The 12,957-nt window shown below is 34.5% G+C and overlaps 1 protein-coding gene and 1 long non-coding RNA gene across 2 annotated transcripts in view; one reads left to right on the top strand and one right to left on the bottom strand.

Moving 5' to 3' along the window:
- Positions 1-228: 228 nt before the first annotated feature.
- LOC109119513 (uncharacterized) lies at positions 229-1,292 on the top strand. The gene is made up of 2 exons (XR_002026717.2): positions 229-382; positions 1,072-1,292. It is a non-coding gene; the product is annotated as an uncharacterized lncRNA (long non-coding RNA).
- Positions 1,293-4,178: 2,886 nt separating this feature from the next.
- LOC101253239 (myosin-1) overlaps positions 4,179-12,957 on the bottom strand; it is a 35,356-nt gene continuing 26,577 nt past the window's right edge. The window contains exons 19-23 of the mRNA XM_004231474.5: positions 12,730-12,865; positions 5,992-6,121; positions 5,753-5,899; positions 5,296-5,363; positions 4,179-5,119 (exon numbers count right to left, since the gene is read on the bottom strand). Coding sequence (XP_004231522.2) covers positions 4,460-5,119; positions 5,296-5,363; positions 5,753-5,899; positions 5,992-6,121; positions 12,730-12,865 — 1,141 coding nt within the window. The 3' untranslated portion in view covers positions 4,179-4,459. The remainder of the gene's footprint in view (positions 5,120-5,295; positions 5,364-5,752; positions 5,900-5,991; positions 6,122-12,729; positions 12,866-12,957) is intronic.

Genomic DNA, 12,957 nt, shown 5'->3' with positions numbered 1-12,957 from the left:
TCATACGGATACCTAATTGGTTTTCCGGATACATTAATTATGATACATTATAAATATGGTTGTTGCGCTTAAAAAGAAAAACAAATCAGAAAATTATATTAAAATTCCATAATTTATGGTATTCAATTCCTCTTTAATGTCAATCACAGAAACTAAATCCTAAAATAACAAATCTATTCAAAATTCAAAATCCCTTTTCATCTTTGCCCCTATTTCAACAAAGAAATTTTCAAGTAGGATTCAAAAATTTTGTTGAAAATTTGACAAGATACATGATGAATATTTTAATTTTGACTGACACTCTCGAAGGGAGAAAAAATCAAAAACCATAGCTTTGGGGTTCTTCGAATTCTAAATAAATCTCACTATGAATGACGATCAGGTCTGAATTTCTTTGACAACTTTCTTGGTATCTTTATTTTTGTGTTGGTGGTTGCTTGCCAGTGTGATGGCAGAGCTCAAATATGAAGGTATTTGAATGTTGGTTATTTTATAATTATCTTGGGCAAAATTTGTTATTCTTATTTGCCATAACTTCGATTTTCGAGTTAAAAGATTGATAACAAAAAGTATCCAACACATATTTGTATGCTTTAATCATTGTTTTTTCATTCATGAATTCGTATATTGACCAATAACTCATGATGCATTACTGGATAGAACTTGATACATTAAAGTTTTGACGTATATGTTGTGGGTTTGAAGATCTGCGAGTTGATGTGTGTTGTTAATAAAAAGTATCACATATGTGCATTTTTTTTTTTATTTTTGAATTTGTATAAGCATATATAAATCGTGATACACTACTGGTTTCAACTTGATCCAATTCTAGTTTGATGTGTACGTAATTAATTTTCTAGATGTGAGCCAGTGTGTTGTTATTATAACGTATTAGATACATATATATTCATTTTTTTATGTATCAATATATGAATTTCTTTATCAATATATGACCGTATGTATCAATAGATAAATTATCATGTATCTGGAATTAGTTTTCATTAGGCTATCGTATACTTTAAAATGAGTTGATTGATATGTGATGTCTTTCTAACTTTCAAGTGTGTGCAGATGGTGAAAGTCGTGGACAAGAAGGTCACAATTGAAGAACTTGTACTTTTTTTCGAATGAAGATTGACAAAAAAAATTTTAGAATAGTATTATGTTTTCGATACATTATTTTGAAATTATAGATTTTCAATTTTTTTATTTTTTTCATTTTTACCTTGATAGAACATTACAATTAATTATCAGGTGAAATTCTGATACAATAAATTGAAATGTTAATATTTTGAACTTTGTGTTTATTTTTGTAACAAATTGTGTTTCATACATACTTCTATTTAGAATAATGTATCATTAGGTATTTGATAATAATGTACGAAAGATTGTGTTTGTGGAGATGGTACCACTTAATAAGAATTAATATATATTTTTATATAATGTATCATGTTCTAATTGAAATGGTGTATCCTATACAATAGGGTTGTGAAAAAGTAGTATATAAAATTAAATAAAATATATCTTTGCATGTATCACAATAATTAAGAATTAATTTATCAATAGATACATGAATGAATTAGCAAGTACTTACAATTAATTATTCAATGTATCAGTATAAATCAATACGCAACTAACTAGAACTAATTTATCAAGTTACATAATTGAATCAACAGTCAAGTTATAAATTACATTGCATTAGTTAGGTGTTAAAATGTATTAGTAATTAACTAAAACTAATTAGAAAAGATAATATAGTGTATTTATATGCATTTATGAACCTAATACTTAATTTTATTCGGAAATCCATACTGTAAATAACATCTAACAATAATGAAAATTAGAGTCAAATTAAATGATTTTTTAGAGAAACACTCTAAACACATGAGTACAAATATCTTAAAACAATAAAAACAAAAAATTCTAAAACTAGAGTTAGTGTATCTCAAAAACAATAACGTTATGGAAAAAAAAGGCATCTAAGAACTCATAAATAATCTCTATTCAACATTAACCAAGCCATCTTGAGCTAGTGCTATGAATCGACTCTTCGATCTTAGTTGATACTTAATGATAATAGATAGTAATTGATACTTAATATCATATGATGTTGTATACAATCTGACAGATATTTGCATCTGCTACAAAATGTAACATTATATATTCATAATATGATATTTACGTATCATCTGTTCAACTATTTAGACTATGATACATTGTTCTGCAGTTTATACCCATAATATAATTTGAACTTTAGTCTTTGATAAATCGAACATAAATATCAATTAATGTACTAAATTCAGGGTTTTATTTATAACAAACTGACATTTATTTGAATCTGATACAAAATGATACGTATAGCAAGTATAAAGTATTTTAATTGTGTATCTGAGGTAAATACTCACTTCAACTTGATAAAGTGTAAATGTATCAAAAATTTATATATGATACTAATTAAACTCACATACTCATTATCATGTATCAGGTTTAATTATAGTATATAATATAAGATTCTACAAATTATAACCTATTTTACAATGTGAACTTTATAACTTCATACATTCATAACACCTGTTCAAAACGAGAATAAAATTAGAATTTAATGTATCTAGATAATACTTTAACTTATGATACATGATCATACGAGAACAATACCTTGTCACTAATATACCTGATTTTTTATACAACTAACAAAGAAAATATCAAACATCTATCAAAAATTTATATCTAATACTCATTACAACTTGATGAACTAATATTGTTTATCTGGGGTTGATCATCATTCTTTTCTTTCGCTTTTGTACCATTGGAAGTTCAAGTACACCCACACAAAAAATAAATCAAAAAAAATCACCTCGACAAAAAAAATAAGATTAATATTAGGATTTGTAGTCATCAATTGCAGAGAAATTAATTAGAAACGGCGTTGTTCTCATAAGCACTAAAATTGTTAATCTCAGATGAATTTAATTCGACCAATGTAAGATGAAGACGATGAAGCTTAAAAAAATGAAGAACAGTAGAATGGAAAAGATGAAAACTTGATTTGAAATTAATTGTAACTAGAGAAAGAAACCTTTTGAAATTCAAATTGGGATCAAGGATGTAACTGATATTATCGGAGTGAAATAAGGGAGAGATTTAAGGAACAAAAATAGGAAGGGAACGTGAGTTGTTGTGTTAGGAATAATGTATGTGCTGACTTAAGAATTGAGGGAAAATAAGGGATTTTAGAAATATTTTATAATAGTCGGAATTAATAGAAATTATGAAAAATATGGTGTGTATATAGGTAATTTTTTCAAAAATAAATGACTAATAAAAGAATTTTCGTATTCTTATAAAAATCTTACAACATAGATTTTTATTCTTCTTCTTCTTATTATTATTATTATTAATACTATGTAGAGAACCAATATTGGGTGTCAACAACGAATTGCTCATGATTTACTTAGATGATTTCCATATTGTGCATGTTCGCAAAAAACTTATGTTTTGAAAAGAAAATGAGTTTATATGATTGATTTTTCTTATGGTATTGTGCATTGAATATGAGTTGCCTATAGATTTCATGAGATGAATGGTTTAACATGCTTTAAATCAAAGTTGATATGTCCTTGAATATATGCTTTTGAGTATGAAGTTCATATGGGCTCCATGGGATTGTGTTGAGCATGCTTTTAGCTTGGAGATGTAGTTCCTCCTTAAATATGAGTAATCTAGAATTTTTTGCATATTGGGCTGATAGGTCACGCACACAAATATGAGTAATAATTTGGATTTTAACTTAGAAATTTTTGAGATGTTACAAGTCCAATATATTTATAAATCGATAGTCACTAAGTCGAATCAATAAATTTTAAAAAGAACAAATCGACTGTCACACAACCCTATTTGTACACCATATCTAAACTTTTAACAATTACCCAATATAAAAGGAAGCCCAATGCATAGGGCACCTTGCATTAGCTCGGTCCAGAAAAGGAGCGAACTCCAAAAAGTGTGATGTAGACAGCCCGATACAAACATTAATGGTTGCTTCCACAGCTAAAACTTGTAAACTATGGGTCACATGGAGATAACTTCTTTAGTTTTAGTCCCGAGCTCCCTTTAAATTACCCAATATCACTTCCAGATTTTATTTTTAAGTCAGTTTCTGATTTAATAATCTAGTCTAATTGTTCTTAGCAAAACCATCAATTTACATTTCCATACAGCAAGACATTTGTAGCGTTGCCTTTGCTGCTAAAAAATGAGTGTTGAACACAAATATGATTTGAAAATCATAAACAACGAAATTAACTTTACAGGAATGCTGTATTTCAAACTACATACTACTACGAGTCTCACATTAATACTAACATCCCATTTCACTTCTATACAAACTTGCTCACTGCACAACACCTGCCTTGGTATGTAAAGCAAAAACTTCGATCCAACTCAATAAAGGGAATTTAACTTAGTTCAACCTTGTGCTATTCCTCCTTCCCCACCATTTCTTTTTCATTTTGTCACTGCCTCCTTCATCACTCCCCAGTTTATTCAGAATCACCTTTGTTTCTCTCAATCTTGATCCATAATCTTTCTTCCAAGCTTCAAACATCTGCTTCAACCTCCTTAGCTCACGATCTGGACTCAAGTTAGCCTCAACTTGACCTGATTTTACTTCCACCAAGAACTTAGCATCGTCACCAAACACTTGACTCCTCTGCTCAAACTCCTCCGCTAATCGGCTTATGACACTAAGACCTGCGCTCATTGGTCGTACTCCATTGCTCTCTCTGGCCCTCTGGTTACTTCCTGTCTCCCAGCTAGACTCTTTCTCATCAGTTGGATTGACAGATGCATCGGAGTTCCTCCTTGAATCATCAAGGGCTAAGCTCCTTTTTGCAATGGAAAGACTTGACTGCAGCGATCTCATTTGTTTCTGCCATATTTCTTCCATGGATTTCATTTTCAACTCATACTCTGACCAACGATTCTCATACTGCTGTAGTCTCTGGTGAAGTATGTCATTCTCCTCTTCTTTTTCTCGTAGAGCAGCTTCAGCTCTAAGGACTCGACGTTGTAACTCTGCCAGGAAAGAAGACTTCACCAGCACCTCTTCTGACTCATTACCCTATAACAAGCTAACTGGGATAAGAAACCAACGGAAGAGAATGGGCCCACTGCTAATAAAGATAAATGTTGTCCTTTGTCAATAACGTTAACTAACAAACTTGAAAAGCAATGAGTGCACAGTAAAGAGACGTCACAAAAACTTGTCATTCCCAATTTAATGCCACCCATGATTACCTTTCTCCCGCCAAATTGTAACAGTCCAATGTCTCCTGAGCATCTTCTGACTAACCAGCCACGAATCACTGGAAAAGAAATTCCAGGAGGTTAAAAACTACAACATTAAGTATAAAAACCAGGTAAAATCTATTGGATGAGCAAGTCATAATATTGTTAAAATCATAGGGTAAATATATTACGTTAACAAATAAGAGTCTATAATTCTACAAACCCAAAATGTACAGCTATTTGTGCAAAACATCTTACAGACAATATCTGTTGTTTATCAGATCATCAAACTAAAAACAAGTTGCTCATGTCTGAAAAATACAATAAAAATAGGAGTATAATTCTAGTATTCTACAAGCCCAAAATGTACAGCTACTCGTGCAAAACTATCTTACAGCCAATATCTGTTGTTTATCAGATCATGCAAACTAAATACAAGTTACTCATGTGGAGCTTTAGCAATTACCAGATTGTATCACAATTGATGCATCATGAACATTTTCGTAAGTCTTCCTTTTGGTCCTGCCTCTTATTTGCTTTTGTATACACACAGCTGCTTTGTGTTTCTGTAGTAAGATTGCATATTCTTTTCTAGCTTTCTCGCCACGTACAACTGTACAGAAAAAGCATGCAGGGACGGAGTCATAAACCCTACAATAAGCCAATAACAGAAAAGCAAAAATTTCGAAGTTCAAACAAACCGACATGACTGAAGTGTAGCAATTCCTCTTCGAAAATGTTTAAGATCTCGGCGAGCTTGGTGACCTCTAAAACAACTTTGAACACATAAGATGCCATGGAGAGTGCGATTTCTTGTATCTTCAAGAACTCCAATCTGAAAGAGTTAATAAGAGAATAACTCATTTTGAATTAGTATATGGAACAAATGAATGTATGGTCTTTAGTTTGGAGAAATAATTATTTTAACATGATCTTAAACCATTCTATCAGACAAATTCTCAAATCGCATGGTCTATAGTGGACATCTCAATAAATGACGTGGATGGTTGGGAGCAATATTTCTTCATTTTTCTTTTCTTCCTCCAGTACAACAACAATAACATACCCACTGAAATCCCACTAAGTAGAGTTTGAGGAGGGTAGAGTGTACACAGAAATTACCGCTACCTCGTGGGGTTAGAGAGGCTGTTTCAGAAAGACCCTCGCTTAAGTGCACCAGTTGCAAGTACAAGAAGAAGAAAACAATGAAGAACAAATAGCAATTAATAAGAAAAGCAGTGTAAAGTCTGCATCAATAATCGAAACACATAACAACTCTTCCCAACAAGTAAAGTTGGAAAATAAAAGTTAGGATGGCAAAGTTTATGAATGGGAAACAAAATTTCAAAAAGCTTGCTTTAGGCAATTGCATAATCTAGATTACTTGTTTCAACCATCTTTCTCGGGAATCCAATTTAGGAAGGGAAGACAGAAACTTGACTGACACAGTACTGAATATATAGCATATATATGCATCAGTTTCTCACTGAAACCCAAATGGACAGCGAACACAATTTTGCATAATTTAATTTATATTTACATTCATATAGATCTAACAAATACTGTAAGAATAGAAAGTATCACACTGGCACATGTTTAAGTGAACACGAATGAGAACATGATATACACTTGGCCCGTAAGCTAGTTCTATTCCACCCTTCAATCACCTTTCATAGCAAGAAAGAAAGACATTGGACACCCAGCAATCTACAAAATGTGATCTTGATATAATTCTTTTTTTTTTTTGAGAAGGTAACAACCTCTATTCTATTCCAAAACAAAAAATAAGAACCTGCCACAACAAATTACAGGTTCTTAATTACAATTGTGGAGAGTAGCAAGATCTTCAATCTTATAGCAAAATTTACAAGGAACCTAAAACATCTGTAACTAGATCTTCCGTGAACGCCTGTTTACACCAAAAAAGAAACAACACTAAGCAGTTTATCGAAATCTTCTGGATGGAATTACTCTTGTTCTGGAAGAATCTGAGATTTCTTTCCTTCCACACAGACCAAATCATTTTCCATCTCTGTTTATGCCGAGTAATGCCTACATAACTGCTCCATATCTTCAGAGTCTAGGTAACTTTCCTAGGCATAACCCATTTCATGCCCTTCAGATTAATAAAAACATTCCACAAAATGTTGGTTATTCTACAGTGAAGGAAGTGATTGTAGACAATCTCTACTTCTTCACCACATAGGACGCACCTAAGACTCAGTTGCATATTTCTTTTCATAAGATTTTCTGGGCCAAAACCGCCTACTTAGTAAGGCAAGTAAAACAAGACAATTGTAGGGGATTTTAGTTTTCCATATCAGCTTTCATCGCCACCCATTCCCCTGACTGTTACAAGGATTAAGCTTCTTGTAAGCTCGTCTGACACTGAAATTGTCTTGATTGTGATCCCGCCATCCCAGATATCATGTGCATCAGTAATTCCTTTGAACTGCCCCAAGACCTTGTAAAAATCCACCAACCTTTGGATCTCCTAGCCATTTAGAGGTCTTCCAAAACTCAGATTCCACCGTTGCTTTAACTACATGCCTGCCACATTGGCCCTTTGCTACTGGTTTAGGGTGAAAATATCCGAAAAAAGGATTTGAGAGATCCTTGTTCTAGCCATCTATCTTCCCAAAAAGAGGCTTTCCTACCGTTACCCAATTCAATATCTGAGCTTTGGTCAATGGTTTTTTATGGCTCTCCAACGGCCTGATCTGTAAGTGCTGACCATTTTAGTTATCCGGAGATCCTTCAATTCATATTTGGCTTGTATTACATCTTTCCACAGAGCTTGCTCACTGGAAGCAAATTTCCATAGCTACTTCATCACAAGGCACTAGTTTTGGATTTTTAAATTCCTATCTCCTCTCCCTTGCCGGTTTACTCTTCAATTAGAGTATCCCACTTAACCAAGTGAAATTTCTTGGTTTCACTATTTCCTTCCCCAAGGTGGTTCCTCCTCAAAGCATCAAGTTTGTCAATAACACCATCAGGAATAGGGAAAAGTGACATCATATAGGTAGGCATATTGATGAGTGTTAATCTTCCTCCTAAAGAAAGGTACTGGCTCTTCCAACTCATCAACCTTTTTTCACATTTTTCAATCACCCCATTCCAGATGTCTATAGATTTGTTTTTGGCTCCCAAGAACATCCACAAGTATGTAGTTGGTAGATCTCCTATCCTTCCGCTCAAAATCCTAGCCTGAGAAGGTAACTCAAGGACTTCATTTACTGGAAAAGAAACTCTTCTTCCAATTAATGTGAAGCCCAGAGATAGCTTCAAAAAGAACAAAGATTACACTTAAAATCTTGAGTTGGTTCTTGTTTGCATCATAGAAGACAAGAGTGTCTTCTGCATTGTGAGTGAGTAATCTCCAGATCAGCCCCCACTCTACTAGATACCCTAAAACCTCTCAGCGACAACTTTTCTTGAGCGATTTTCAACATATCATTTAGCCCCTCCATAGCGATAAAAAAAAGAAAGGGAGATAATGGGTCTCCTTGTATTAAACCCCTATGTGAAGAGAAGAAACCTGTAGGAGAGCCATTTATTAGCACTGAGAATTTCACAGTGCTGATGCACAACTTCGTCCATTTTAACCAAGAACTTCCAATTGAGGTGGCCATAAGTTGTAAAACCCCAAAAATGAAATAGGATGAACTAGCGCTTCACATGAGTTCCTTGAGTTAATAACTTGCAAAGTTAATGAGAAATAACATCTAAGGGCTGGTTTGATATTGTTTTGAGGTCAGACGTAAAGGGACGACCAAGACATTCAAAAATTGGTCTTTTGTGTGCCAGTGTGTTGTTCATGTTTTGGTGTGTCGTATAGAGTCTAAATGATTGGAGATGACCCAAGTATCTAGATGGTCGTGTTTGGGGTCGAAACGTCTGGGTACAACTCCCCAAGGACCATCCTTAAGATCCTTGAGGAGGACCTAAACATTGGCCAGAAACTTGTCAAGACAACCTTGACCAATGACCCCAAGTGATGCCCCATAGGAAGTCGCTCCACACTTAGTCGTGGGAGCATATCCCCCAGTTGAGGGAGCCAGTCACAAACCGCGGAGGTGCAGCACGCTCCATCAACCCACTTACGGTTCGTAGGTGGGGGGTCATTGGAAGGCACCTGCAATCCTGCACTTGTCTTGGCCAAGCCAAGGGTGGTTTGGTAAATTCCACCCTTGGCTAAATAAATGGGGACGATTATTTTATGCGTATTAATGTATTTTAAGTTAGATTTAACACTAAAACCTAGAATTAGACTTCATTCTTCATAACTCAAAACCATTCCCTCCAAAAGTTCTCTCAAAATTCCTTGGAAGCTTGAGGTCAAATTGGAACTAGGAGTGAAAATCTCCATAACTTTCTTCTGCAATTTCGTGGACTTCTTAATACAAAGGTATTGTGACTCTTTATCTAGAGTTAGATTTCTCTCTAGAGTCAATTCTCAAATGGTTTTCAAGTTTTCCAAAGATTATGAAAAACCCCAATTCTTCCTCAAACTCATGGGTTCTTGGCATTAAATGGTTTCAAACGAAATGATATGATTATATCATGGTTTAATTGATGATTTCAAGTGCAAAACTCCATGAACCCATGATCTTCACTAAACTCCTAAATTTAACTTATAAATTGAGTTTGATGATAATGATTGGATATTGATGAAATTGAGTTTAGATTGAGTTCTATTGTTGATTCTTATTGTTATCAACTTCTATTGATGATAACTTGTTAGTATAAGGATAAGTATGAAATTATGTCCTTGTGCGCAAATTATGGGTAAGTCCTCTAGTGGTGATAGAATTGTTGGGAATTTAATGATGTTGATTTGGCTTTGGAGGATAGTAAGTCGTTCTATTTTCATTGTTAATGTAGAATTGATATAAAATTGCTCTGGTGTGGTATGGTCCACTTATGGTGGTAGTGTTTAAATATGGTATGTGTATCTTATATGTGTATTGTGACCATGGCCTTGAAGGCATTATATGATGAATTAAGTTGTTGTCTTAAGGTATATATGTATGTATGTGCAAGGTGAATGTTGTATATTGTTATGGAAGGCATAGCTTCACTGATAGTAGTATGTAGAGGACCATATTCTGATGTTGCATCTTGATTAATAGATATGGGCGCACTCTTCTATAAATAACAAATGAGACTTTTAGACTATGTCTTGAACCGGTAGACCTTAGAAAGGTGCCCTTTCTCGATGAGTCTAGATCCCTAGGTAAATGTATAACCTTGAAGCGGTCGACCTTATGATGGTGTCTCCTTCTTGTGTGAAATGATAGACTTAGAAATGGTGGGCCAGAACGGTAGAAAACCTTATCTAAGAGAGTCAATAAGCTATCCTTATGAACGTTGATCGGTAGACTTAAGCATGGTGCCCTTCTTGGTAGAAGTGTTATGGGTCGGTAGACCTAATGTTGGTCTAGTACATACATGTGAATGAAATACTCTGAGAACTAAGGCTAGCACCGAGTGGATATGGTTAAGATGGTGTCTCTGCCCGAAGGAAAGGCTACAGTCCAATGAACATCTTTATACATCCCTTAACCATGTGCCTATATAGGTTGCTTATAAGTTCTACCCTTGGCAAATAGATTCACCTTCCACGGTGTGGGGTCTTATGACACCGGATTCCATACCTAGCTAGTATGGTCTATGTCCTTACTTGGGGTAGTCTTGAGGATCACCTAGGTGTGTATTAAGGGGTTGTATGGGCAACCGCTTCATGTCTTACTTAGGTGGGCCTTAAGATAACCATAGGTAGAGGATCCAAATGGTTAAATGGGTTACTTAATGAATATGGTCATATCTTGTGGATAATGGGAGTATTATCTTGTATGTTGATGATTGACTTGTATCATGTCTTTTATACTTGGTTTATGAAGTTTCATCAAAATAGCACGAAAAAAATATATCAACTAAAGTGTCCCTTTTTGCATGATTTTTTGCATGGTCATCATACTTAGTGCTTAATTGTACTAATTCCATATTTTCCTTTATTTTCTACAAAGTGTAGGTGTGGACAAGTGAGGTGATCTCTAGAGTTGAAGCTTAGAACTTAGATATTCTCTCAAGATTTGGGTATGTCCTCATATGTCGAGGACAAGACTTCTTATTCTAGTTTTTTTTTTCACTTAGACATTTGTACAAGACATTGTACTTTTCTTTCAATGTAAGGATCGTGTCCCTAGTTTGAGATTCTTAAAGTTTGGGTCTATGTTGGCCATTATGAGACTAGTATTCTATTGCTTATAAAGACATCTTTAGGAATGTGTTGACTCCTAAGCCTTATAATTTTCATTTAAAAAGGGTTTTAAATTTCGCACTATTTTATGACAATGCGATGAATAATACCAAGGGCTTGTATAAGACCTCCAAGAGGTCGAATATGCCATTTGACGACTATGGGTGCTCTAGAGTCGTTACATAAGTTTTTTGAATGTCCAGCTTACACAAGATGAGGATGTCTGGGACACTGCTTCTAGTTCTAGCATCAACACACTCATTAGTCATAAGAATGGCATCCATTATTTGTCTTCCTTTTATAAAGGTCAATTGTTGGTGGTCCACCAGTTTGTGCATAACCATTTGATTCTCTCGGTGAGTATTTTGGAGATGATTTTGTACACGCCACCAATTAGGCTAATGGGTCTGAAGTCAATGAGCTCGTTAGCACCCATTCTTTTTTGGAATTAAAGCCACGTAGGTAGAATTAAAGCTTTCCTCAAAGACACATCTCTCATGAACGTTCTTGATTGTAGCAATCACATCTTTCCAATAACCTCCCAACAACGGGTATAGAAGACCATGGTAAAACCATCAGGACCAGGAGCTTTGTCACTAGCACAATGTTTGACACTTACCCCATATCTCGTGGTCCTCAAATTCCTTCTGAAGCATGATATTATCTTCAGCATTAATCTTGTGATCCATCCTGCACCCACCTGAACGTCTCCAAGTTTTTGTTTCAGAATATAAGTTATAATAGAAAACTACAATTTCCTTGCTTATTTATTGTTTGGATCTTTAATTGTTCTAAATACTTTTTTCTCCCTTTCGCTACAGATGTAAATTGTAATACAGATTGTACAACTCCCAAGTAAAAATCGAACAATTCCATGCAAAACAAAATTTAAAATGAAAAAGAAACGAAGTAATGGACTAAATGTCTTGGGGAAATCTAGAGGAGAGAACAAGGTAGTTGCAAAAGGGCGTATGGGCCTCAATTGTACGGTACCGGATACTCATAGGTAATTACACGTGCCGGCAGTAGCATTAAATAATGACTCACGGTCACAGGTGGTAGATTTTACATAGATTGACCATATTGACAATTAAAAGCCCAACAGAACTGCACAAAGGGAAGGGAGGAGAGGCAAGAAAATAGGAGCAAAAGATATAAATCATAATAATATCCCTCACCTGTCCAGTTCGGAAAAACAACTTTGTGAAACCAACTTGGTACATATCAGGCAGAATATTGAACTGATGCAATATTGCAACCGAGACACTGAGAGGATCTTGTGATGAAACATGGTCTAATAAAAGGAACCCGTACCTGATATAAAATTCCATTGATGAGAGTAAGAACTCAGGCATACCGAGAAATAAACATAAAATTTGAAGTATTAGTGATAATACTCCATCTTA

The sequence above is a fragment of the Solanum lycopersicum genome, chromosome 2 (genome assembly GCF_036512215.1).
Source record: "Solanum lycopersicum chromosome 2, SLM_r2.1".
Lineage (NCBI taxonomy): Eukaryota > Viridiplantae > Streptophyta > Magnoliopsida > Solanales > Solanaceae > Solanum > Solanum lycopersicum.
The sequence above is the reverse complement of the archived record's forward strand: the minus strand, read 5'-3'. Positions and strand labels throughout refer to the sequence as shown.